At 34.8% G+C, this 26,094-nt stretch overlaps 2 protein-coding genes across 4 annotated transcripts; one reads left to right on the top strand and one right to left on the bottom strand.

The window, feature by feature from the left end:
* The first annotated feature begins 3,154 nt into the window (after positions 1–3,154).
* Positions 3,155–10,499, top strand: LOC144348397 (polyprenal reductase-like). Its single transcript, XM_085497662.1, has 5 exons — positions 3,155–3,333; positions 4,657–4,811; positions 7,238–7,426; positions 8,466–8,603; positions 9,872–10,499. Exons 1-5 carry the CDS (start codon positions 3,155–3,157, stop codon positions 10,117–10,119), a joined length of 909 nt encoding a protein of 302 aa, XP_085353788.1. The 3' UTR covers positions 10,120–10,499.
* Positions 10,500–13,274: 2,775 nt separating this feature from the next.
* On the bottom strand, positions 13,275–26,084 carry LOC100376103 (dolichyl-diphosphooligosaccharide--protein glycosyltransferase subunit TUSC3-like). 3 transcript variants are annotated; one of them, XM_085497660.1, is made up of 11 exons: positions 25,944–26,084; positions 25,252–25,421; positions 24,629–24,746; positions 24,437–24,519; positions 22,241–22,298; positions 21,600–21,740; positions 20,711–20,800; positions 20,255–20,318; positions 15,864–15,938; positions 15,420–15,510; positions 13,275–14,445 (listed from the first exon to the last, which is right to left on the bottom strand). In XM_085497660.1, the coding sequence occupies exons 1-11, from the start codon at positions 26,046–26,048 to the stop codon at positions 14,430–14,432; spliced, it is 1,011 nt and encodes a 336-aa protein (XP_085353786.1). In that variant the 5' UTR covers positions 26,049–26,084; the 3' UTR covers positions 13,275–14,429. The 3 variants fall into 3 exon arrangements, with proteins under 3 accessions (XP_085353786.1, XP_085353785.1, XP_085353787.1); XM_085497659.1 differs by lacking the exon at positions 20,255–20,318 and adding an exon at positions 16,613–16,676; XM_085497661.1 differs by lacking the exons at positions 13,275–14,445; positions 20,255–20,318 and adding an exon at positions 16,613–16,676 and having other exon boundaries at positions 15,416–15,510.
* Between the last annotated feature and the right edge of the window lie 10 nt (positions 26,085–26,094).

The raw sequence follows: 26,094 nt of genomic DNA, 5'->3' as shown, positions 1-26,094 counted from the left end.
TTTCTGTTTAAGTGCCAGCCTATCTTGCACACACTGCTTCTCTTTGTTCAGCAATTCATGAAATGTCACTTCTTTCGTGTTATCTACTTCCTCAGTTTCCGAACCACTGTTTTCATCACTACTATATTCGTCTCTCTGCTCATCGATTTTCTCAGATGTGTCCTTCGAAACAGCTGACCCATCTGACAAATCATGTCTCTCTTTATGCAATGTTTCACCAATTGGTATCTCCTTCTCGTACAGATTCAGTAACAATGTACGTGCCTTATACTTTGTGTTTTCTTGTCGGATTTATCTTTGTCTAACAAATTTCCCATTGTCAACAGCCCAATTTCTCATTTTCTCTTGATCCTCTTTTCTCATGCGTACAACAGGTAATGGTTGGAGCTTTCGAATGTCTCAAAATGAAACTTGGTTTGTGGCTGGTGGATAAAACGATGAGGGATTGTTGAAGTAATAGACTGACCAATTATATGATCATTTCAAACTTTCTTTAATTGTGTTTGAAAATGATCTGGCATACTGATGCAAAATAAACAACTAAATTAAGTAAAGATGACGAAAAATAGTTTGTCAAACAAATATAATATTAAAAAAAGCTTAGAACGAACTCTCGTGTGCTGAGTAATGGAGAAATTAGAAATCAATTAAAAATTACTTGTACTTGAGATACTGATGGAAAAGCTTAACACTAATTATGCAAATCAGATAATTAATATGAACAGATTTTAGTGTAAAACTAATAAGGTCTGTGCAATGTAACAGACCATCAATGTAGCAAGTTTCATTTAAATGAGATTAGAACCCCAACAAATATACTATATTATGCTAATCAGGGAATTAATATCAACCGATTTTAACCTAAAACTAATCAGGTTTGTACATTGCATATATAGCCAAATAATGACTTTAACTGGTGATCTAGAAATAAATAGAAATCAGTAAATATGAGGGAAAGGGGGTTCATAAGTATGAAAATAATTTGCACATTAAAAATTGTTTTCAAATGAATAATTCAAAATTACTTCTAATAATATACGTTCCTGTAGAACAGAAGAAAAACGCTTTGACATTTTTTCTTGATCTACTATACATTATTAACAGTTGTGAACCTTTTAATGTTCCATTGGAAAACTATGACGTAATAAGGAATCAATAAACAATAGGACAATTCAGACGAAAACTATAATTTATCATGTAATAAAGCTTGTTAGCATCGAAAGACGTGCATGAAACCTCAAGTATTTCCTAGACACACCAGCAAGCCACAGGCGCTCGGAACGTTTCTTGGATAATAAAAAATGACCTAAAGTAGGGTCGGCATAGTTAGTCAGTCGCCGGTACATTCGCCTACCACTCATATAATAACAGCGAAATTCGAAAGCCAACTGTTTAATCAAAACCCAAGCAGTTAGCCAATTCGCTAGCAGTAGATTTGATTGGTAAAAGATCACCATACATTTCGAAACGACCGGGAGAATTGACCAATAGGAAGAACTCACTCATACTACAAGTACACGAGTGTATAAAAAACACTCAGGTGTACCGATTTTAAACTATTGGTGGCGCAATTCAGCGTACAATACAGAGAACGGGAAATAAACTCAAAGAACGCATAACGCGAAATTAAAAGTTTGAGAACTAGACTAAACGTATCACCGGGAATTCATTACACCCAATAACGAAGATCGAGAAATTAGCTGAGAACGAATCACCATGAATTACAAATCCCGAGAACGCATCACCAGGAATTAAAAAGCCCTCATAACGGGTAACGAAAAAAGTATAAATGGGCCTGTAATGAGTCTTGTGGGAAGGGATATGGGGATTCTGACGGCGGGGCTTGAGGGGAGAGTTTCTAATTAACCGCGGCACAGTCGTTGGATTTGTGTCTCAGTACACAATAAACTGGCATATAATGGTGTTATTACGAGGGAAGACACACAGTCCTCTGGCCGACTCCCATATAACAAATCGTACAGACTTCACTATAAGTTCGTTTATGTATTTAGTATATTACCACTTGTACGTCAGCTGAGTGGACTAGTGTTATCATATTCAATAGATCGCCGCTGACTTGCTTCTACTATAAAAATGTTGAAGGGAGCTAGTGGTTCGAATCGCAAAATAAATTAAATTTCAATACATGAATGCCGTAGCAGTCTTTAAATTTGGTTCCACAACCCGGCTTAAACGACGAAATACTTCAAGTTGTGTGATAGCGTTGCCAAACATTTAATCTATTAATACTATAAGCATAAGCGATATATGAAATTAAATCCACAAACAAAAGTAACATACATGAAAGAAAACAAGGCTTGTTTGCAACTTATTTTAGTTAACGTGACGATACGTTTAGAACATTGTTCTGTCAAATTACATTAAAATAACTACACAGTATATTATGAAGCAAAATTCCGCATCAGAAGCGAACAAAGCCGCCCAGAAAAAATCAGAGACTCAAAACCTTCATTATTGTGAGCGAACATACTCTAGAAAGCTGCACCCGTGACGGTGCCAAATGCGCCTGGGGGAGGGAGGGTGACGGTGCCAAATGCGCCTGGGGGAGGGAGGGTGACGGGCAAGCATTGTCATAGCAATATTGGTAAAAATATACAGGGTTAAAGTTGAATATATGAACATTAAATTTGAACAAAATGTAGATGATATTTACACTGTGGAAACGCGTAGAATGACCACCACTAACGTAACGCCACCCTTTGGTGTATAGTACGGCGCCCTCTATGAAGCTACGCCCTCTCCGTCTGGACCACCGAAATATAATTTCTTGCTACACTGCGTGACGCTTGAAATATCTTTTTTTGTCGCCACTTTCAAACGTCACTTAAATATTGGATTTCACTGCTTTGTGGCAGTCACTTTGCCCAATTGCTTTGGTGTGTGGATTTTTGTGTTGCAGTGACACTTGTTGGCAACGAAATGTTAAACTTGGGACCTTATTCAAATTAAAGTATTCTATAGAAGCATGAATTATGAGATAACAAAAAAAGAAAAAAAAACTACTGGCAAATCTATTGACTACTTAAGATCAATGATTGATGTAACCCCCCCCCCCCCCTGCTTTAATGCATTTTTTTTCGAAATAGCCCCCTCTAGTGACAGAATGTCTTTATTTTTTGATCATTTCTTCAACATGGCTGCTTCGTTGTTGATATGGTATTGGGGCGTGTGTATCTTGGGTTTCATGTTGACATTTTATTCGTATTTTAATATTTCCATGCCCAAAAAGCTGAGGGAGTTTCTCATGTATGGCAAAGTTCGCAGTAAAGGCCAACCCAGTACTCTTGAACAATATCTAGATGTTCCGAAACGGTAAGTTTAATCTGATCATTTTTAGCTCCATGGTGTAATCGGTTCTCAATCTGCCACTGCGTTGTGCTTTTGGGCGGAACCAGAAAGAAAACCAATCAAATAAACAAGTTAACTTAGTGATATTTGTTCGATAATTATGAAAATCGTGATTTGTTATTTTCCTTTCTATCAAACCTTGGGCCCGACCTCACAGGTTTCCAACATGTGTGTTTTCGTCACCGCCACAGCGCCTTCTAATGCTAACAATCACTACATTTATTACTGACCCTGTGTTGTCGAGGTCAATATTTGATTTTAAATGGTTATTTTGTCATTATTTTGATAAATGTTGTATTGTTGACAGTACAAAAACCTTGTTACACAACTGGAACAATTTTGAAAACAAAAATTATCATTTTCATTATCATTATCAGTCTGTTTCCTTCAAAAAGTGTTGATGTTCTTGGTGTAATGAGGTATTTGAAACCTGCGCCTAAAATTTTGAATTTCAATGAATTGGAATTGTTATTTTTCTACTTTGTAGTTTGATTCATGGATCTAATAAACCTTTAATGCATGTTAAAACCATCATCATTAAGTTTTCAATTTTCGCAAAGCGAGAAGAATTTTTTTTGGTAATTAAATTGCCCCTCCCCCATACAGAATATACTAAACATTACAGCTGTCGTAATCAGATTCAACTTCAGGTTGTACATATTGTTCGACATAAGAAAAATATCCAGTAAATTCGGATGATGATGAGAGGAATCTGTAGATGACTCTGATGTGCAAGACAAAAATTGGATTTTCTGATATGGTCATTCAACCGTTTTCAGTCACTTGATGCTGCTGAAAACTCCATCTAATCCAAATGCAAATTTTCATTCATTGGCTTAATGAATTAAGAAACTTAATAATACACTGTAATATTTTTTCTGTGAGGTCAAGGGTATGCAAATGTAATGAAGATCTCATGCAAATTAAGGAAGTCACATGATCTATGAGATGATAATAAAAATCCCCAAACCATTTAAAGTCATCACCTGCGCATGCGTCAGATGGCCATAGCGTGTCATTGTTTACGAACAAGCAACTGCCCATGAGCCTTTGAGTTTTTAGCGTTTGTTGTTATCGTCACTTGGGACTCAATTCCCGCATGTGTGCAGGTGATAACCCTCCCGCTTTAAACCTACATTTTTAAAAATTCTAATACAAATAAGTGAGTATTTGTGAAGGATCTGATTAATGTTTGTTTTACGTAATGTTTTTGTTTATTTGCAAAGTGTGTAATACGTGCATTTTCAAATTATGCATCCCATGTAAATATTTCTTATTTGTTTGTAGCTGGTTTAAACATTTTTATTTGTGTTCAATGATCTGCAATGGTTATATTCTTTATGTGGTATACTGCGCTTACTTCATGGATGTCTCTCCATCTCAGTGGTTCAGTAAAACATTGGTCTACATCACGGACTATCCACTCATGCAGAATCCAAAAGGTATGCACTGTGCTACAATAGATGTTATAATTGAGAAACTGGTATTTCCTTTGATCTAAGGTCAGTTTTGAATCCTATTGCGTCTGTCTGCATAATGGTCAGGCTCAATTTCTGTGCAAAAATTAGACCATATCTCATTGTTTATGAGACATTGTTTCTGGTATGCAAATTTTATGTAAATTTGTAACCACTTGTATGGTTAGTAGCATCAGAGGTACATTACTTGGGGTTTGTAACTACGGTGACATGATACCAAGATCCCGTCACAATCTCGCTCTCGCATAAGCGTTCCAACTCAGAAAAATGCGAATGCGCATGCCCGAGGTAACTAGGATACTGGGATTTCCAGGTGGATCAAAATAGCTGCCCACGGTATGACGGTTTACGAGAACTATATTTTCTGTACATTTTCGATATATTACATTTTGCACTATGATAGCGACAAGAAAAGTTTTATTTTTTCATTACAAACCTTGAACATTGATATGTGTCATGTCAGAAGGTCGTAGCCTCAGTCTCGCTATCTACGAGAAGTGACTTGAATGGGATCTTGACATGATGTCACCATACAGTACTATGCGAGTTGCAAACCCCAAGTAATGTACCTCTGGTAGCATTCAACATTAGTGCGTCAATATTTCACTGGCTGATTTAGATTCATGTATAAAAATAAACTCGTTCAATTTTACATGACAGATTCCATGAAAGTCAAAAATCATAGCTGGCATATAGCAGTCATGTGACCACTCATTTGTGACCGTATCTTCACACATTAGCGATGATTTCAAGTTGGCCAATTTATGAACATTATGATAATTTGCATTAAAGTGCCTGTGAAATGGCTGCTATTTTCACGCATAAAATTATCCATTGATACATAAATATTATTAATTTTTATGTTTCTAAGCATGAATTATTTTTTTAAGTGAAAAAATGTGTTTTAAACTCAATCTACGGCAACTTTATTTTTGTGTATTTTAAAACGAGGCTCCTCATTAGCTTCTTATTTGCATACAGAAATTCCCCTTGTGACGTCAGAAGGGGAAGTCGCATGGCAGCTTGCATTGTCGATACATGTAAATACGGCAAATTTCTTGTGCAGTTTTCTTGACTATGACTAAATTATCACTTATGTACTTGTTCGTCGAGGAGGAATGGACCATAATGAACACATAGAATCAATTTTTGTTGCATGGGGTTGAGTTAGATGCGAAATATGTCCGTTCTGGTGTAGCTGGTCACCGTGTGATCATCACCGGCACACGTTTGTACACTGTCGCTGGACAAAATAGGTTACTAGGCACGTCACTACACTGTTTTATTTCATCGATCGTCTGAGTAAAACTTTCAAAATTAAAATAAAAGAGAACATATTTCGACATTCGAAACATTAGACTATAGTGATCACTATAAAATAATTAAAAAAATGACAAATCACAGTTACTAAATAAATGACAGCCGTGTGGAAATAAATTGAAATTTTGTTGAAATAGGTGAACGCGTCGGCTCACGATGAGGGCAAGTGACCGAAAACGCCGACCGAAAAATGTATACTGAAATGACCAGTGTTATTACGGCTCAGGGGTATGACTTCCTCTCACATTTTGGCATTTGGTGGCGCACTTTCGGCGAGAGTCGGAAATCCGGAAACAGTCGACCGTTTCAGGATAGGTGGGTGTGGCTACAACGCGAGAAACATCTCAAATTTACTTGGATACGAGTAATCATTTTCAGCAAAAAAATCAATAACTGCCCATTTCAGTGGGACACAGATCTAAAATGGGAAACGTGAAGGTGGGCATTGCACAGGCACTTTAAGTTCTATTCATAAAAGAAAACATGAAAATGTGCTGCTAATCTGAATATGTTAATACACTCATTGAAATATAACATACAGGTGGGCATACAGTATTGCAGTGAAAACATGTTTAATTTCACTACCTTCATTCTCAATGTTTTTTGGAGATGTCTTTTTATGTACTTTCATTCTCTGGGAAGTTATCAAGGTCATTTAAAACTTTAAAAGCCAAATCTCTTTGCCACTCAAATTTTCACTGAATTCAATCTCAATTTCAGATCAAACCGGCAAAATATGACATTGCATCTAGTTTTTGAACAAAAAGTTTGAAAGTTTTTTGTGGACTAAAAGGAGACTTCAAATGGAATTATTTTGTGAATGATACCTGAAGTTGACTCAAAGTGTAAAAAAGTGTGCATGCAACTAACTCTGTAATAATTTTTACACACTACCATATAGTACCACTGTCGGCGAAGTGGACCGCAGCAAATCAAATTACCGTTATCTGAATCAAATTATACATTTTCTGTCTGCATTTTGTTAAGTCTCTATTCGTATTACCAGTACTGATATTTATTGAATCAATTTTGCTAGAACATTATTTGAATAATTGTTTTTTTTTTTCTAGTTTCACATGTGTCAGTATTCATCGCCATGTGTATGATAGTGTTTCAAGGAACACGTCGGTTTTTAGAGTGTCAATTCATCAGTAAAACATCCTCCAAAATGAATGTTATCCACTATCTCCTGGGTATGACTTTTTATCCATGTTTGGGACCTAGCGTCCTGGCTGAAGGGCCACCATTGTCACAAGCAGGTAAGTAACGATAATATTGTTTTTATTCATATTTTGGTTTTATGATAGTGTGTTTCTAAATTTGTTACATACATTTTTTGTAACATATTCAAATAAAGTCAAATGTGAGGTATTCTTGATCCAATTTTGAATGTTCCATGATATTTCACTATAAAGTTTTTTTTTATGTTCGTGCATGTTGCTTTGTATTTTCTTTCATATTTTTTCATAATATCAACAAGTGTGAAACTAAAGTTCAACAAATAAAATCAGTTAAAACCCTCACTCCCAAAAAACGAGAAATTCAGAGTTTCTGTGACAATACTTACAAATTAGGTTAAAGTAAGACATTATTGAGTTAGAGTACCTAAATATGTACATCTAATCCCTAAGGTAGCAATAGCGGTAAAAAAAATTGTCAGTAGCATGTCTGTAGTTATTTGGTCATAGCTAGATGATCACAATCAACCTGATTAAAAACAAAATTCATAGTGTGAAGTATCCCATGCTGGATTTCTAACAGATCTGTTATGAAAGCAAAATTCATAGTGTGAAGTATCCCATGCTGGATTTCTAACAGATCTGTTATGAAAACAACATTCATAGTGTGAAGTATCCCATGCTGGATTTCTAACAGATCTGTTATGAAAACAAAATTCATAGTGTGAAGTATCCCATGCTGGATTTCTAACAGATCTGTTATGAAAGCAAAATCCAAAAATGCCAGCTGCTCTAACCAACATAAAAAAAAAAAAAATTTTCTTTGTTTATTTTATTTTTATTAAGTGAATGTCCTTTTCACCCCTATTAATTTACCCCCCCCCCAAAAAAAAACACACACACACACACCAAGATCCCACATGATTTTAATATAAGTGTAATATAATTAATAAATGGTTAAAAAGATATTTAATGCTTCAATTTAGAAATTTACTTACTTTGGTTTAAAATAATATTAAATATTAACATGTATGTAAATTATCTTTGGTAATGGCAGATTCATTGAATTTTGTCAATCATATCATTAAGACCTGTATTATTAATAAACCTCTTTTTACAGCGCCATTCAGTAGTGTTAAAGAGATGGGTTATTACATTGAATACCGTCATATTTTGGGCATTGTATTATTTCTATGGGCTTCCTACCATCAATACACGGCTGGTGTAATATTTGCTGCTCTCAGAAAATCAGCTTCAGGTAAATTAACCTCTTTCATATTCTGTATTATGAGGTTACCTGATATCAACTGTTTCTAGAGATGTTTGATACAAGTGACGTTATCATTGAACTGAAGTTGATTAGATAATGTACAGTCCTCCCATGGTGCCACTTGTATCAACCAATGTATAAATAAGTGATATCAGGTCATAATTTTGTTATCACATGACCAACTCGGAGTGCCAAATAGAAAGAGTAAACTGTAATTTCACGGAACTAAAATCTTTTACAAATGAGGCATTAAATTTAAGGCATGTAAGTGCATGTGGACACATATTAGCAGATTGTTGATATAATTAAAATTTCAATTAATAGTGAGTAATTTTTATGAAGCGTTACAGTCATTCATAGTATGCTCAAATCTCAGGAGAGTCAACAACGATTCCAAAGTATCGTTTTCTGAAAGTTTCAGTCTTTGTTTTTACCATGATGGTTGCAAAGTGGTGAAAATGCTCTTAGATTTTACTTAGTGTTTAGAGAATGCATTCAATAACCCTCACTATCTTTCATCTTTCAGACACCAGTCATAAGATACCACATGGAGACTGGTTTGAATACATCAGTAACCCTCACTATCTTTCATCTTTTAGACACCAGTCATAAGATACCACATGGAGACTGGTTTGAATACGTCAGTAACCCTCACTAATTTTCATCTTTCAGACACCAGTCATAAGATACCACATGGAGACTGGTTTGAATACGTCAGTAACCCTCACTAATTTTCATCTTTCAGACACCAGTCATAAGATACCACATGGAGACTGGTTTGAATACGTCAGTAACCCTCACTAATTTTCATCTTTCAGACACCAGTCATAAGATACCACATGGAGACTGGTTTGAATACGTCAGTAACCCTCACTAATTTTCATCTTTCAGACACCAGTCATAAGATACCACATGGAGACTGGTTTGAATACGTCAGTAACCCTCACTAATTTTCATCTTTCAGACACCAGTCATAATATACCACATGGAGACTGGTTTGAATACGTCAGTAACCCTCACTAATTTTCATCTTTCAGACACCAGTCATAATATACCACATGGAGACTGGTTTGAATACGTCAGTAACCCTCACTAATTTTCATCTTTCAGACACCAGTCATAAGATACCACATGGAGACTGGTTTGAATACGTCAGTAACCCTCACTAATTTTCATCTTTCAGACACCAGTCATAAGATACCACATATAAACTGGTTTGAATACGTCAGTAACACTCACTAATTTTCATCTTTCAGACACCAGTCATAAGATACCACATGGAGACTGGTTTGAATACGTCAGTAACCCTCACTACCTTGCAGAGATTATAATATATTTTGTTATTGGCACAGTACTTGGTTATCATCACATTATGTGGTGGCTGGTTATGATGTTTGTTGTTAGTAACCAAGTGGCGGCTGGAGCAGCTTATCATAAATGGTATCTTGAGAAGTTTGAAGATTATCCCTCAAACAGAAAGGCCATAATTCCCTGGATTTATTAATTCCATTCAATGTCAACCACAAAAAAAAAAGATTTCTAATTCAGTCTTTACTGAATTGGAGTGTTTAACCTTCTCAACACCAGACTTTCTCACACACTTTTTCTACACTTTTTTTCTTATATTCTTCAATATTTCTGGAAATGAACCCTAATTTTAAAGCAAACATACAAAATTTTAGTCAATTCTTAGTTTGGCTATTTTGGTCCCTTCTGAAGGAAAGTGCAGACTATAAACAGAACTATTTTGTGAATTTGTGATGAAAAGAGGGAACTGGTGGTCAAAAGAGGGAACTGGTGGTGAAAAGGTTAATATATAAATATTGGTCATCTAATTTGTAAGAGGTTATTAAAATATAGAGTGCTTCCATTCACGAGTCATAATAGACACTGATACTTTGACAAGAATATCAAATTATGGGCATTTCAGAAGGGATGAGTGACAAGTCGTATTTGACTTCAAAACTATAAATTGAATGGTTATATCAATGTCATATGCTTAGTATATGGTCAATCTTTTTGATAATTGATAATCTGGGCGCAGTGAGGATGTAAATATTTCAAAAGTCCTTGGGATTCTTTGCTTTAAGATTCCTTCATGAAAAAGTAGCGAAAAAAATAAAGTATTTTATACTACCTCAAGTAAAAACTTCACTCAGGGGGGAAAAAGCCATATGCATCATTTTCAGATGGAATATGGTATAAAAACTCTAAAATAGGATTCAATGCAAACCTCGTACAAGATTGTGCCTGATTGGCTACCTAACCCTAACACTTAACAAACACACCAATCTTAGAGCAGCTTGTTTGCTTTTTGTTTTTCAACCCATCAAATTCTGCGATTAATATATAGACTTTGTTCTTCAAGGCCAGAGTTCAAACCCAGCTGTAGTTTCTTTATAATACGGCAAATCTCAGGGGATTTCCTCAAAGTCAAACAAACTGTCATGTGATTAACAAGACCCAGCAGAATTGAAATCTGATGCATGTTGGCCACAGGTCACTTTTAATCTTGGTGTGTGACCAACTTCTTGATAAGTCTTGTACAGATCTCACAGGATCAGCAACCAATCAGAGCTTGTCTAGTAAAGCGTACTCCAACCTATTGTCAGCAACCAATCAGAGCTTGTCTAGTAAAGCGTACTCCAACCTATTGTCAGCAACCAATCAGAGCTTGTCTAGTAAAGCGTACTCCAACCTATTGTCAGCAACCAATCAGAGCTCGTCTAGTAAAGTGTACTCCAACCTATTGTTAGCAACCAATCAGAGCTTGTCTAGTAAAGCGTACTCCAACCTATTGTTAGCAACCAATCAGAGCTTGTCTAGTAAAGCGTACTCCAACCTATTGTCAGCAACCAATCAGAGCTTGTCTAGTAAAGCGTACTCCAACCTATTGTCAGCAACCAATCAGAGCTTGTCTAGTAAAGCGTACTCCAACCTATTGTTAGCAACCAATCAGAGCTTGTCTAGTAAAGCGTACTCCAACCTATTGTCAGCAACCAATCAGAGCTTGTCTAGTAAAGCGTACTCCAACCTATTGTCAGCAACCAATCAGAGCTTGTCTAGTAAAGCGTACTCCAACTTATTGTCAGCAACCAATCAGAGCTTGTCTAGTAAAGCGTACTCCAACCTATTGTCAGCAACCAATCAGAGCTTGTCTAGTAAAGCGTACTCCAACCTATTGTCAGCAACCAATCAGAGCTTGTCTAGTAAAGCGTACTCCAACCTATTGTCAGCAACCAATCAGAGCTTGTCTAGTAAAGTGTGCTCCAACCTATTGTCAGCAACCAATCAGAGCTCGTCTAGTAAAGTGTGCTCCAACCTATTGTCAGCAACCAATCAGAGCTTGTCTAGTAAAGCGTACTCCAACCTATTGTCAGCAACCAATCAGAGCTCGTCTAGTAAAGTGTGCTCCAACTTATTGTCAACTAATTGGAGAATAAATTGCATAAATACAGTACATTGTAGTTGGTAGCTTTCCCAACAACCAGGGTATCCATTAAAATTTACAGTTGGAGTAAGAAACTGATTATTTAGAAAATAAGGTTCTGTAATACTGTAAAATACTTCACTTTCGCTGGAAGAAATTTCCCTGATTTTTGATGAGTTGAATATGAAGTATAAGAAAAAAGTATATTCGCTGGATTTTTATTTTCACGAAATCATCCCTCCAGCGAAAATAAAGTATTCTACAATATGAAGAATTCAGATTTAGTATAAAATGTGCATTATTTTGTTTCTAATGCAATCCACAATAGTCAATAAATTATGCTTGAATCTACGCTAACTAGTTTTATTGCAGGACACAATGTAATGTAAATGCTAAACTTGTTCAGTTGCTGGTAATGTAGTTACAAGTTTCATTGCTTCAGAAATGACTGTATTTAACACATTTTGCGATGCTTGTATATAATATTGCTGCATTCATAGTGGATGTCTTTATCTAGTGTACAATTCCCTAAATTGACAAGATATGTTTATGCTACTTCATTTGTACTTTTATAAATTACTTCAAAATTAGACAGTTTAGGGTAAATACAAGTAGTGATAATACAAATGTCAATGTAAAAGTTTTCTGACATCCACTGTAATTATGATCAAATTTTACAGAAATAAATTATCTATGAATATGAGGTACATTTGTAATATTTATCACACCACAGTTAAGTCCAACAACCATTGAGAGAATGATTACACCACAGTTAAATGCCAGTCATTGAGCCCCTCCCCCTTGAGACCAAAGATCCGGGCCACAGCACATATTTATCTATTTTCGCAATGGAGTGTTTATCTTCAAACACCTGGCTAGATTTCCAAAATGTCAAAATCACAGCATGGATGGATGGATGTTCACAATAAAACTTGGGGGAGAGGGTACAACTTTACCTACTTTGAGATCAGTCATTAATGCTTGCACGTTAGCAATAGAACTCCAAAAGGAGAAACTGCAAATGCTTTCAAACTTGTGACTAATGTGATACAACTTCATATTACATTCAACATTATAAAATCTGAATAGCAGTTCAGTCAAAGCTTGTCAACGAGAATGCATCTGTAAGACCATACAAATTCTTTGCTAGAAATGTATTCAAATTGCAACATTTTATTTTGTGCTGCTACACAAACTCGGGTCTTGAGACAATAAAAAAGTGCTCATCCTTATGTAAGTATCAGATTAGTTTATTACAAGAAGTTTGTATTGACAGTGCTTTATTTTTAAATATCAGCCATCTTGAATTCAACCTATAGAAACTGGATGATTTTACTTATAGGGTGAAATATCAGCCATCTTGGATGCAACATGTAGAATTGCACGATTCAAAAATAACGTTGAATGGACTGTAATCGGCAACACTTCTAGCTGTACTGTACAGAAAACATCCTAACATGAAATGGCTAAAATAGAATCAATCGTGACTATAACAACAAACGACCGACATGCAAATCTGACTAAAATTTCCAAAGTTCAGGTCAAATTCAGAATGGACCTCGCAACTATGCTGGCACTTACAATATTCAAAATATGATTACCCCAAAATTAATAAATAACCTAATCTTGTCGTGAACACCTGGTGCAATCCTAGGGACTGACACAACTTCCTTTAAAACCTCCCTTCACAAAATTTATGACGCATACAATAGCAGCTTTCAACATAAAAGGACATAGCTGCAATTTTCTTTTTAACATTGACCTATGTTCAGTCAGTATATATACCGTATTTGCTCCATTAGAAACCATTGCTAATAGTTGCAGATATAAACTAAAAATTGTTTTTAATGTCACAATAATACAAAATGTTTTGCTGTGAGACACCACACTTTTATGTTAAGTGCAAGTGCTACTAATAACGCAAATATCGTAATAAGAGAAATGTAGGATAATAAAACAATACATCATGAATCATGATTGGATTACCATAGTATGAAATACACACCAAAGAAAGAAATAACAAAATATTGCACCCACATAAACAAATTACCATAATAGTACCGGTATGTTAATAAAGAGATCACTGCAGTTTCTGCCCTTAACTCAAAAATGTTTCTGTACAAGCAAATAAAAATAGTTGTGGAAGAGCACAAATTAGATTATAGAATGAGTACTGATGTTATTTATCAAAAAAAAAAAAAAAAAGAATGGGGGAGGGGTACTGATTTGTTAGTGAATGTGACATTGAGAACATAAAACAAGAAATGGCAACATTTCATCTGCAGATGAAAAAAAAAAAAACTCATTATACTACATTTACTGCAGTAATTAACAAAAGGAGCATAGACAGTTAAATTTCAGTTAAGAATAAAAAAACATCTTCTCTATCGGATGAGGAAACTGCAAATAAATAAAATAAATGTAAATTAGAAAATTGAAGATATCATGAAATTAACTTTGCTGAGTAAGGTCCACCTGAGATATCTACTGTACATGTATTATATATATATATATATAAATTGTCAACGCAATTGGACTTGCGGTTTTCAAGAAGTCAAAAATATAACTTTTAACCAAAAAATATAAAATATTTGTTGAATATTAAAATTTCAGGGAAGTATGTAATTAACATACCAACAGATGCATTGTTTAAATTATGATATTTAGGTTCATATTAACATTTCTGGCAGGTATGTAATTAACATAACAATAGATGCATTGTTTAAATTATGATATTTAGGTTTATATTAACATTTCTGGCAGGTATGTAATTAACATAACAATAGATGCATTGTTTAAATTATGATATTTAGGTTCATATTAACATTTCTGGCAGGTATGTAATTAACATAACAATAGATGCATTGTTTAAATTATGATATTTAGGTTCATATTGACATTTCTGGCAGGTATGTAATTAACATAACAATAGATGCATTGTTTAAATTATATTTAGATTCATATTAACATTTCTGGCAGGTATGTAATTAACATAACAATAGATGCATTGTTTAAATTATGATATTTAGGTTCATATTAACATTTCTGGCAGGTATGTAATTAACATAACAATAGATACATTGTTTAAATTATGATATTTAGGTTCATATTAACATTTCTGGCAGGTATGTAATTAACATAACAATAGATGCATTGTTTAAATTATATTTAGATTCATATTAACATTTCTGGCAGGTATGTAATTAACATAACAATAGATGCATTGTTTAAATTATGATATTTAGGTTCATATTAACATTTCTGGCAGGTATGTAATTAACATAACAATAGATACATTGTTTAAATTATGATATTTAGGTTCATATTAACATTTCTGGCAGGTATGTAATTAACATAACAATAGATGTACTTACCTGTAAGGGTAACCATGATATTTAGATCTAAAAACAGATAATAATATACTGAAGAATACCACAACTGTAGCAAGACCTAGAATTGTTACAACTGCAATAACAAACACATTATTGATATTATATTAGGATATTATTATATAATGTTACTGTAAAACAGATAACACAAACTAGAAGAACTAAACCAGTACAAAGATGTACTGCATTTCAGGAGTTTTGGAACATTCAAAAGCTTACTTCACTGTGACTTATCAATGTTTTGTCAATCCCAAAGACTTTTACTGCTGGAACAAAGCTCTTCAAAACTACCTTATTGCTGCAACACTTATAAAGAGCTCCTCATGTTACTATTTTAGTATTCCCTTATTTGGTCGTCCAAATAAATTATCACACTCTGTAATGCTTAGTTATCACTATATAAAAAGGGAGTAATAAATGAAGACTTACTTCGTCTCTTGCCGACATCACCTTTTTGAGTAACACTTTCGTTGAGTAATACAATACCAAAAGTAATAGCAGCATCTGAAAATATCTTTGTCAAGGTATATAACTCCACAGTATGTGAAATAAAAGTGCAAATTAAACTGATCGAACAATTAGCTTTAATTACAATGAAAACAAGTGAATTGGAGATTGTGTCAGTGGTGCATACATTCAGCTTGAATGATTTTGATTTGTGTGATTTTGCAGTAGCCATCTTTGATTTGGGTGATTAACAGCAGCCATCTTTGATTTGGGTGATTAAGCAGTAGCCATCTTTGATTTGGGTGATCAAGCAGAAGCCATTTTTGATTTTAGTGATTTGACTAGGAATCATTGATTTGGGTGATTCAGCAGTAGCAATCTGTGATTCGGGGGATTCATCAGAAGCCATCTTTGATTTGGGTGATTGGCAATCTTCGATTTTGGTGATTCATTTGAAAATTTTATTGTTGGCAATCATAAGGTGGTCTTGCAATAATACGAAAAAACACTAGTAGTGGTTGTGACCATTTTTTTTAACACATCTTGTCCAATTCGGACAGTGTCAAATTTCTGAACAGTATTTTTGCACCACCACAAATCAAATGCCTTTTCTATGATGTACGTACTAATAAATTTGCCATGAATCAAATCAAACTGCGACTTACTAGTATCACCATGGAGACTCAGATGGCATTATGACAGCTGTGTTGAACATTTTACATAAAGGATACACAGCAAAATGACAATGTGTGTCTCTGCTATGAACTGTGCCTGACTGCTGCCATGAACATAACTCTAAATGACAAGGCATAAAAGAGAAGTCAATGACTACACACCTCATGTGTATCTGTAAACAGTGATATGTTAGTAGTCTTAACCATTCAAACAGGACTTCCTTAAAGGTGATACCCTTCCCTATTCACATACTAAAGTTGAATTGTTATATTGCAACAACAAATTAACTCTATATCATTATTCATTGGTACTATTATATCACAGAATGCTCAGTGTATTAAACAGTAGATGAATGTTAGGTGGATCAAACAGTAGATGAACTCAGAATGCCAGGTGTATCAAACAGTAGATGAACTCAAAATGCTCAGTGTATCAAACAGTAGATGAACTCAAAATGCTCAGTGTATCAAACAGTAGATGAACTCAGAATGTTAGGTGTATCAAACAGTAGATGAACTCAGAATGTTAGGTGTATTAAACAGTAGATGAACTCAGAATGTTAGGTGTATTAAACAGTAGATGAACTCAGAATGTTAGGTGTATTAAACAGTAGATGAACTCAGAATGTTAGGTGTATTAAACAGTAGATGAACTCAGAATGTTAGGTGTATTAAACAGTAGATGAACTCAGAATGTTAGGTGTATTAAACAGTAGATGAACTCAGAATGTTAGGTGTATTAAACAGTAGATGAACTCAGAATGTTAGGTGTATCAAACAGTAGATGAACTTAGAATGTTAGGTGTATTAAACAGTAGATGAACTCAGAATGTTAGGTGTATTAAACAGTAGATGAACTCAGAATGTTAGATGTATTAAACAGTAGATGAACTCAGAATGTTAGGTGTATTAAACAGTAGATGAACTCAGAATGTTAGGTGTATTAAACAGTAGATGAACTCAGAATGTTAGGTGTATTAAACAGTAGATGAACTCAGAATGTAAGGTGTACTAAACAGTAGATGAACTCAGAATGTTAGGTGTATCAAACAGTAGATGAACTCAGAATGCTAGATGTATTAAACAGTAGATGAACTCAGAATGTTAGGTGTATTAAACAGTAGATGAACTCAGAATGTTAGGTGTATCAAACAGTAGATGAACTCAGAATTTTAGGTGTATTAAACAGTAGATGAACTCAGAATGTTAGGTGTATTAAACAGTAGATGAACTCAGAATGTTAGGTGTATTAAACAGTAGATGAACTCAGAATGTTAGGTGTATTAAACAGTAGATGAACTCAGAATTTTAGGTGTATTAAACAGTAGATGAACTCAGAATGTTAGGTGTATCAAACAGTAGATGAACTCAGAATGTTAGGTGTATTAAACAGTAGATGAACTCAGAATTTTAGGTGTATTAAACAGTAGATGAACTCAGAATGTTAGGTGTATTAAACAGTAGATGAACTCAGAATGTTAGGTGTATTAAACAGTAGATGAACTCAGAATGTTAGATGTATCAAACAGTAGATGAACTCAGAATTTTAGGTGTATTAAACAGTAGATGAACTCAGAATGTTAGGTGTATCAAACAGTAGATGAACTCAGAATGCCAGGTGTATCAAACAGTAAATGAATAAATGAGGGAACATCTATTTCTACAAGTAGATCGGGTCCCTGTAATATAGGAAGGCAAGCTGACTGGTGCGTTTGCAAGTAGCTGTATACTATAATGTAGGCATATTTATCACGTCTTTCTTGTGGTAACCATGAGATGCCACAAAGAAACTAACATTTTTCAAAGCAGGATGACCTACAATTTGAATATTCCCCTTCATTTGGTTATCATCAAATGCTTGTACATGTAACAGTGGAACAGGAGTGCACGCAGTACCCTCATACCCTGGGCTTGCGCCCTCTTACCAAAATACTTTACTGTTCATAATGTCTTAATTTCTGAGGTTCAAGGACCTTTAATTACTGTGTGCTCACTCTTATATTTGTTTTTCTAGAAAAAACCCTGGTAGTAATATTTAAAAGAACAGTACTGTAAAATAACATTTTAGCTGGAATTAATTTTCGCTGAAAAGACATTTTGATTATTTTGTATGGAATTTATTTTCACTGATTTTTAACAAGTTGAATGTAAAATATAGGAAAAAAGGTATATTCGCTGGATTTTATTTTCACTGAATCATTCCTTCAGCGAAAATACCGAAAATTAATTCTAAACGAAAATAAAGTATTTTAAATATGTTTATGAGGATTTACATGAATGAAAAGTATACAAAATTGTTTGTGATAGGCAAATCTGCTTTGTCAAAACTAAAGTTGTCAGCGAATTAGTGAGTGAGCAAGCTGCTAACTTGCTGCCCAATACTTCTGAGACTTACTGTAATAGCTATGATTAGTTTGTGATGATCATGAATCTTGTACAATGTTGTGAAAACAGACAAGGGGCATTTAAATAATGACACCATGCACAGGAGTTACAAATGTATTTCAATTATGTCATTTTTTAGTACAAATTAATATTATGTGTAGAAAATTATATTCAGCACAACACACCACTAATTATACCTAGAAGGAATATCAGAGAATAGGACAACCATTGAGAAAGTTAAGGGGCATGTCAACCATTGAGAAAGTTAAAGGGCATGTCAACCATTGAGAAAGTTAAGGGGCATGTCAACCATTGAGAAAGTTAAGGGGCATGTCAACCATTGAGAAAGTTAAAGGGCATGTCACCCTTGAAGTTAAGGGGGACAATCACCCTTGAAGAAGTTGAGGGGGACAATCACCCTTGATGAAGTTAAGAGGGACAATCACCCTTGAAGAAGTTAAGGAGGACAATCGCGCTTGAAGAAGTTAAGGGGGACAATCTCCCTTGAAGAAGTTAACGGGGACACAATCCCCCTTGAAGAAGTTGAGAGGGAAAATAACCCTTGAAGAAGTTAAGGGAGCACAATCACCCTTGAAGAAGTTAAGGGGGCACAATCACCCTTGAAGAAGTTAAGGGGGCACAATCACCCTTGAAGAAGTTAAGGGGGCACAATCACCCTTGAAGAAGTTAAGGGGGCACAATCACCCTTGAAGAAAGTTATGGATATGACTACTTTTAAAGTTGTATTGTCAGCAAAATTTATGTAATAATAAATAATAAAAGTAACAGTTACAGCATTCATAAAATATCTTCCTTGTCAGTAGATGAACAATCATTGAGCAGTTCCCTAGTTTCAGTTGTGATTGAGTTTTATTATCTTACAATGTTATCAGCTCATTAGATCACATACAGCATTCTCTTTTAAGTGTTCAAAGATAGGGCATATTACAAAATTTAGTAATAATCAATACACTTCAAATTTGAGATTCAAAAGGGCTTTCAACTAAGTTTTTCCCGACAATAAAACTTTAGGGAAGGTAAGGAATATGATGAGTGTGATCACCTTTAAGGAAATTAAAAGGTATGAACAGCTTTAGGGAAGCTAAGGACTAGGATTACCTTTCAGGAAGATAAGGGGTATGAATACCTTTAAGGAAGTTAAGGGGTATGATCACTTGTCAGCAAGATAAGGGGTATGATCACCTGTCAGCAAGATAAGGGGTATGACCACCTGTCAGCAAGATAAGGGGTATGATCACCTTTCAGGAAGATAAGGGGTATATGTTATTGACGAGACTTGTCAATAAAGGATACTGAGCAGTAGAACAATATGAGTCTCGGCAACAAATTGACCACTTCTACTACCATGAATGTAACTCTATAAAACCAAGATAGAAATTAAATTAAAAATCAATCAGCATACAATTATCTAGATGGACCGGTGCAAGTCTTGTTGTTATACTGTAAACCATTTTAATTTTCACCACTCGCAATTTTCGTGATTCAATGATTTTATGGCATTCATGCAAGCAACATTTTTCAAAAGCCGTTAACACTGTGTTGCAGGGCTCAAGAGAAATGATAACTCAAACAAAATTTTATTATTTTCACTGAATCACAAAATTTGCAAAAATTTGCCTCCCGCAAAAATTGAAGTGCTTTACAGTACTGACAATAGAGTAGAAAGAAAATATAATTCACCAGTAAATAACCAAACCCAAGAATAGAATATTACAATAAGTACTGTCCAAAAAGCATTGTATACATTACCATCTGTCCTGTTTGTGGGTTTTTATGAGCATATGGTGGGCCTCGAATGTGATTCCACATCTGACCTGAGGTCATTGCAAAGACGATACACTGTAAAATAAAATTATCAGCAAACATTGTCAAAGTTTGAATAGCGTATATCATAGAAATAATAATTTACGCAGATAGACTACACAAATGGCCAAATGTATGTATCACAGACAACACAGGTAAGGACTACAAAACAATACAAAATTATTACACAAAACATGATACCATTTGGTTTCACATACATTATTCAATTAATCACTGGGATCTATGAAGGAGCTTAAATGTGCTTTTCTTTAGTGTTTTGTCATAGCAAAATATAAATATTTGGATCAGGTGACATTAATTAATGATTACCTCAAAGAAAAAAGGGAATATTTTTATAAAATGTTGGACTTGTTGAACCCACTGAATATGCCTGAAATGCTAAATCAGTGAAATTTAAACCTAGTGAAAATTAGTCATTTTACAGCAAATTAAATTCATGCTCCATATTATTCCAGCTACAATAAGACTTTTTCTTAACAGGGCACTAAAGGTGGGTTGCACTAAATATTCAACAACATTGTATCATTATGAATAATCAATTGATTAATATTCATTTTAAAATGTATACCAAATCAGGGAAAGCTTGATGCTTTATGAGAAAAAAATTGTTTTCATTGTTACAAGCCTGGATTATTATTCGGATCTTGTCCTATATAAAATGTAATGCTTTTCGAATTGTATGGAATGTTTGTTAGTTAACATCTCGCCTGATGATGCTGTATTTTTTTTATTCATCTGTGAAGGCTTTCAGACGGCGATGTTTTAACTAGTGTCAGCTGTAATTGAGAATAGAAAATCCATAATGAAAACTCACCAATGAAAGAATACCCCACATTGTCTTGTTGTACAAGAATTCCAAGTTATTCCGTCGAAGATACAGTAATCCACCAATGAGAGAAAAGAGTAACGCTAGAGCAATTGTCCCTGAATAGTTTGGTGGTCTAAAAACTCTGATCTGAAAGCAACCATCAGCATTTAGTTTTGACAAGTGATAAGAAGGTATCCAGCATACAGTGGGAATCATTTCACCTCAACAGTTCAATATGTGTAGCAACATATTGTTTTGTTTGGTGATTCACTGAAACAATAATCAGAAGCAAGTGTTTATCATCACCAGACGAGAAATAGCATGACACCTTCAAGTAATCAACCTCAAGCGTGTTCATTATAAGCATCGGCAATATTGCAATATTGTCTCCGACTTTCTTTGTCTCTTATATATTCTTGACACATTTTTATTCTGACTCATTTAAGGCAGAAGCCTACTCTTAATTTTTGAGAAAGTTGGTCATAAATCGCATGACAGTGTTCATTAGTCTATTATGTAAATTCATGAATCTATTGTCTCATGGCACCATGAAATAGCATTCTTTTGTGTTACAGTCCCTGGAAGCAAAAGTTATTAAAAAATGAATAAATTTAGGGTATTTGCATATATCGTAAGTATGTACATACCACTATATCTGTTCTCTCACCGACCCATTTAGTAATTGCTTCTGCAGCAAATCCAAGCCTACAAATATGAACAGCAACACTGTTAGTATTATCATTACACACTGACCAATGAGATACAATATTCTTCCAGTGAACAATGGATATTACTCTGTGCTTACAGTGTTCTCCACAAGGGGTTTTAGGCGGGCGGCCCACCCATCAAGTTTTACGGCCGCCCAGTAACTCTCAACACCCGCCCACCAACGTACATCCAGCTGAAATTATTTGTAAAAAGCTTGCATTGTTCTTCCCAAGGCTAAACAAAAGAGTACCCAACCCTTTATTTTGCTATTGTTTCAAGAGTCCAAACATAAACAATGACCACTGGAAGTCTGCAAGCAGTTATCAAGTGTATTCATTGCAATGTGTCAATCGCCTGAATTCATTGTCGGCCGACATTGTTGCCACTTATTACTCACGATACGCAACTACAGTGGTTTCAATTTACAGCTGTATTTTTAATAATCACCTTCCGATCACAAAAGAAAGAAGTAAATACGAACGAAATGTATATGCACAGAAAATAAACAAATATATTAGCAGATTTCATGTAAACTTGAACAAAAATTAAAATTCTAGCCGTATTTACAACGTTCGCTCGATTTTCATCGTGAAAACAGCATGGAGAAGGCAAACTGGTGACCTTTTGGCCTACCCCATTCAACGACCATCGGGCACCCACCTCTGTTGGCGCTGTAACGATTAAGTATCTAAGTTGCATAGGGGAACAGCGCATTCTGGGTGTTCGTGTACTGAATTCGGAAAGCGGTAATAAAAAACCAAACCTTCCTGCCGGATTAGTTTACCGCGAGTATTCGTAATTGAATAATATTTTAGTTATCTTTTCCACGTACCTTTTTTCAATTTATCCATTTTTCATGTCTAATCTATCGAGAACATGGCAGATTCTCTTATTTTGGCGATTGCTATCATTTTTTCTTGAATTCCAAAACAACGTGTGAAAACGCAACGTATCGTGACCGTACATGCATAAATGCATCTTACCGGTGAGTACTGATGCCACAAATAAAAATGGGTTTTGTTTTGACAAATCGTCCGTTTTGGCTTCGAGGTCAAATCACCTTGTATATTTTCTACATTATAACTCAATTATGTTTTGTACCTGCTCTTGGTTACTCGAATTGCATTTCATGAACATAGAATAATTTGCGAACGTATAAATCAACGATTTCAAACTTTTTGCAATTTTGTAAATATTGATAGTGGCCAATCTGTTTGTATTTCAAAAAAATGTAACATGTTTCAATTAAATTAAAAAGAGTATAGTAAATAACTTAGTGTGTATTGCAGTTCATGACATAAATGCTAGAATGCTGTATGTAAATGATATGCAAATTTATGCTAATTAAGCCGCCCACCAGCTATTTTGGATTGTGAAGAACACTGGCTTATACTTGGTTGATTTTAGTCATTTGACATTGCATTGTCAAAAGCATAGCCAATATAATCGAATTGAATAGCCAATATAATTATTGCATAGTAACTGTCATTGAGTGAGGAAAGTGGGTGTTGTTAGAAATGGTAGGGAAAGTAACTGGTAATTATTGAACGGTAATTTTAACCTTTTAATAATATATGTGCATGTGATGGTAAGGTTGGTATTTAAATTACAACTATAAGTTTACCATTTTAGGATATGTAAGAAGTCTGTGATTCTAGTAATCAATGTACACCAGATGACTAATTTATAATATACAGATTCATTTTCAGTCATTTTCATCAAAAACTAGCAACTTACAGCAGGCAGGCACCAAAATAAACCAATCAGAAACCACTATATTTGTAATATTCTCTTTTGCAAATATTGTAAAATTCCTAGAACATTTCCAGCAGAGTTTGTGTATGACTTTACCATCAACCATTGGAAAGTGAGCACACTGATTTGCATATTGAAAGTCCCACTACATTTGATGAGATGCTGAAACTATACTATCGGCGCTACCCTTACAGTGTCAATTAATTGAATGCACTGATTGAGCATTGCCTCTGTCTATTCAGTGAGAGTGATATATTATATCATAGCTTGTATTCATATTTAATTGAAAATCAAACTCATTTAATGTAAATAAACATTGAATAATTTTACATGAACAACGCTGCAGAGAAAAGAGAACTGTAGTCAGTGCCGTTTCTTACCTTTGGATATCAAAAGTGTCTCCTTTCTTTGCTTTTCCTTTCGGTGGGAAGTGCATCAAAGCAGGCGCAGAGTTCAGTTTTAGCTACAATAAATAAGTGATGAAATTGAGGATTGGCTTCATCATAATCTTATTTTCCACACTTGCAAAGAACAATTTATTACAGTAAACCAGAAAGTAACTTTATACTTACAGATTGAAACACATCGTGGGCTTCATCATAATCTACACTGGCAAAAAATAGCTTATTGCTGTAAGCCTGTGAGTATCTCCATGAATTGGCAAGGATCTGGAATTCATCATTAACTTGTCTGATAAGAAAGAAAACAAAAACTTGATAAATAGATAAAGACTAGCCTGATGAGGTGGCGCCCTCTGTGGTGCTCCAAACCCAATACAAGCCTGATAGAACGATGTAGTTTTTCACTTCCCTTGACGATTTTTTGTTGGTACTAATCAAATTGCAGGAACGTCAGATAGTGACAGCCATCAAAGAGTAACAATTCATGACAGAGTTTATTTGTTGACATAATATTTATCATCTTGTTGAAAACGGTCTGTGATATTTGCCAACAATGCAAACACAGCTTTGATTGAAGGTGTTACCATGACCACCAAAATGAATATTCATTGAACTCATTGAAAGAAGGTGTGAACTTTGCGAATTCTCAATATTCACATGACATACACTATTCTGTCAGGCGTTAGCCTACTGTCAGGCCTACTCACGCGTACATGTCAGGCTAGATCAAGACTTACTGATGAAAAGTGTTGAGCACCATACTGATTTGTAACCAGCATGTAATTAGTACTTACCTGCACACTGTACATTGTCTCTGTGGCTGCATAGCTGTGAACATTACTAGCATAGAATAGTTTCGAGGCGTTGCTTTCACATATTGCCGGAATTTGTCACCATTTAGTCTGATAACAGATCTCTTCATATTCCAGTCCATTAGCTGCTTAACTCTATCCCCCAGTACCTGCTACAAGAACACACAGAGAGAAAACTGAAATAGTTTATAATTGCAGAAAGATTCACTTCCTCTGATCACAAACTCCAATGCTCTCCCCTGTGCATTCCACAGGGGATACAGACACACACATTCCAAATACGAAACACATGGTGTTCAAAATCACAATACTATTCAAATTGCATATGCATCTTGCTCTGCACAAAATTTATCAGTGAAAGTGAAACAAGTCTTGTGAGGGTGAAGGATTCTATAAAATTGGGAAACAACACTACAAAAATGATACCACAAAAATAAAGGTATAATCAAACTCGTTGATCTGCATAAAATTTTCTCAGTTAAATTGTAATATATTTATTTGAAGAACAAAAATAATTCCAGTCAATGGGAGGCACCATATATCAACACTGTCCATGAATGAACCAATGAAATTTGTACATCTGGAGTTTTGTGCGTACACTACGTGTTCAACGAATCTCGATGTAACAGAATTGCAAACTATCGACAATTAAAACAGATCGGTTTATAACTTACTTCTTTCTTTTTGGCATCTACGAGTGGCGTGTTTGAAGCAATAATATTAACTATAACGAATAATAACAAAAAGAACCATATCCCGGTACTCGTTGATTCCGCCATGTTGTTCAAGTACCATCAACGCATGCGCAGTCCACTTAATCATCTA

This window comes from Saccoglossus kowalevskii, chromosome 4, assembly GCF_978046115.1.
Source record: "Saccoglossus kowalevskii chromosome 4, keSacKowa6.1, whole genome shotgun sequence".
NCBI classification, from domain to species: domain Eukaryota; kingdom Metazoa; phylum Hemichordata; class Enteropneusta; family Harrimaniidae; genus Saccoglossus; species Saccoglossus kowalevskii.
This window is presented reverse-complemented; position numbering and strand designations above follow the sequence as displayed.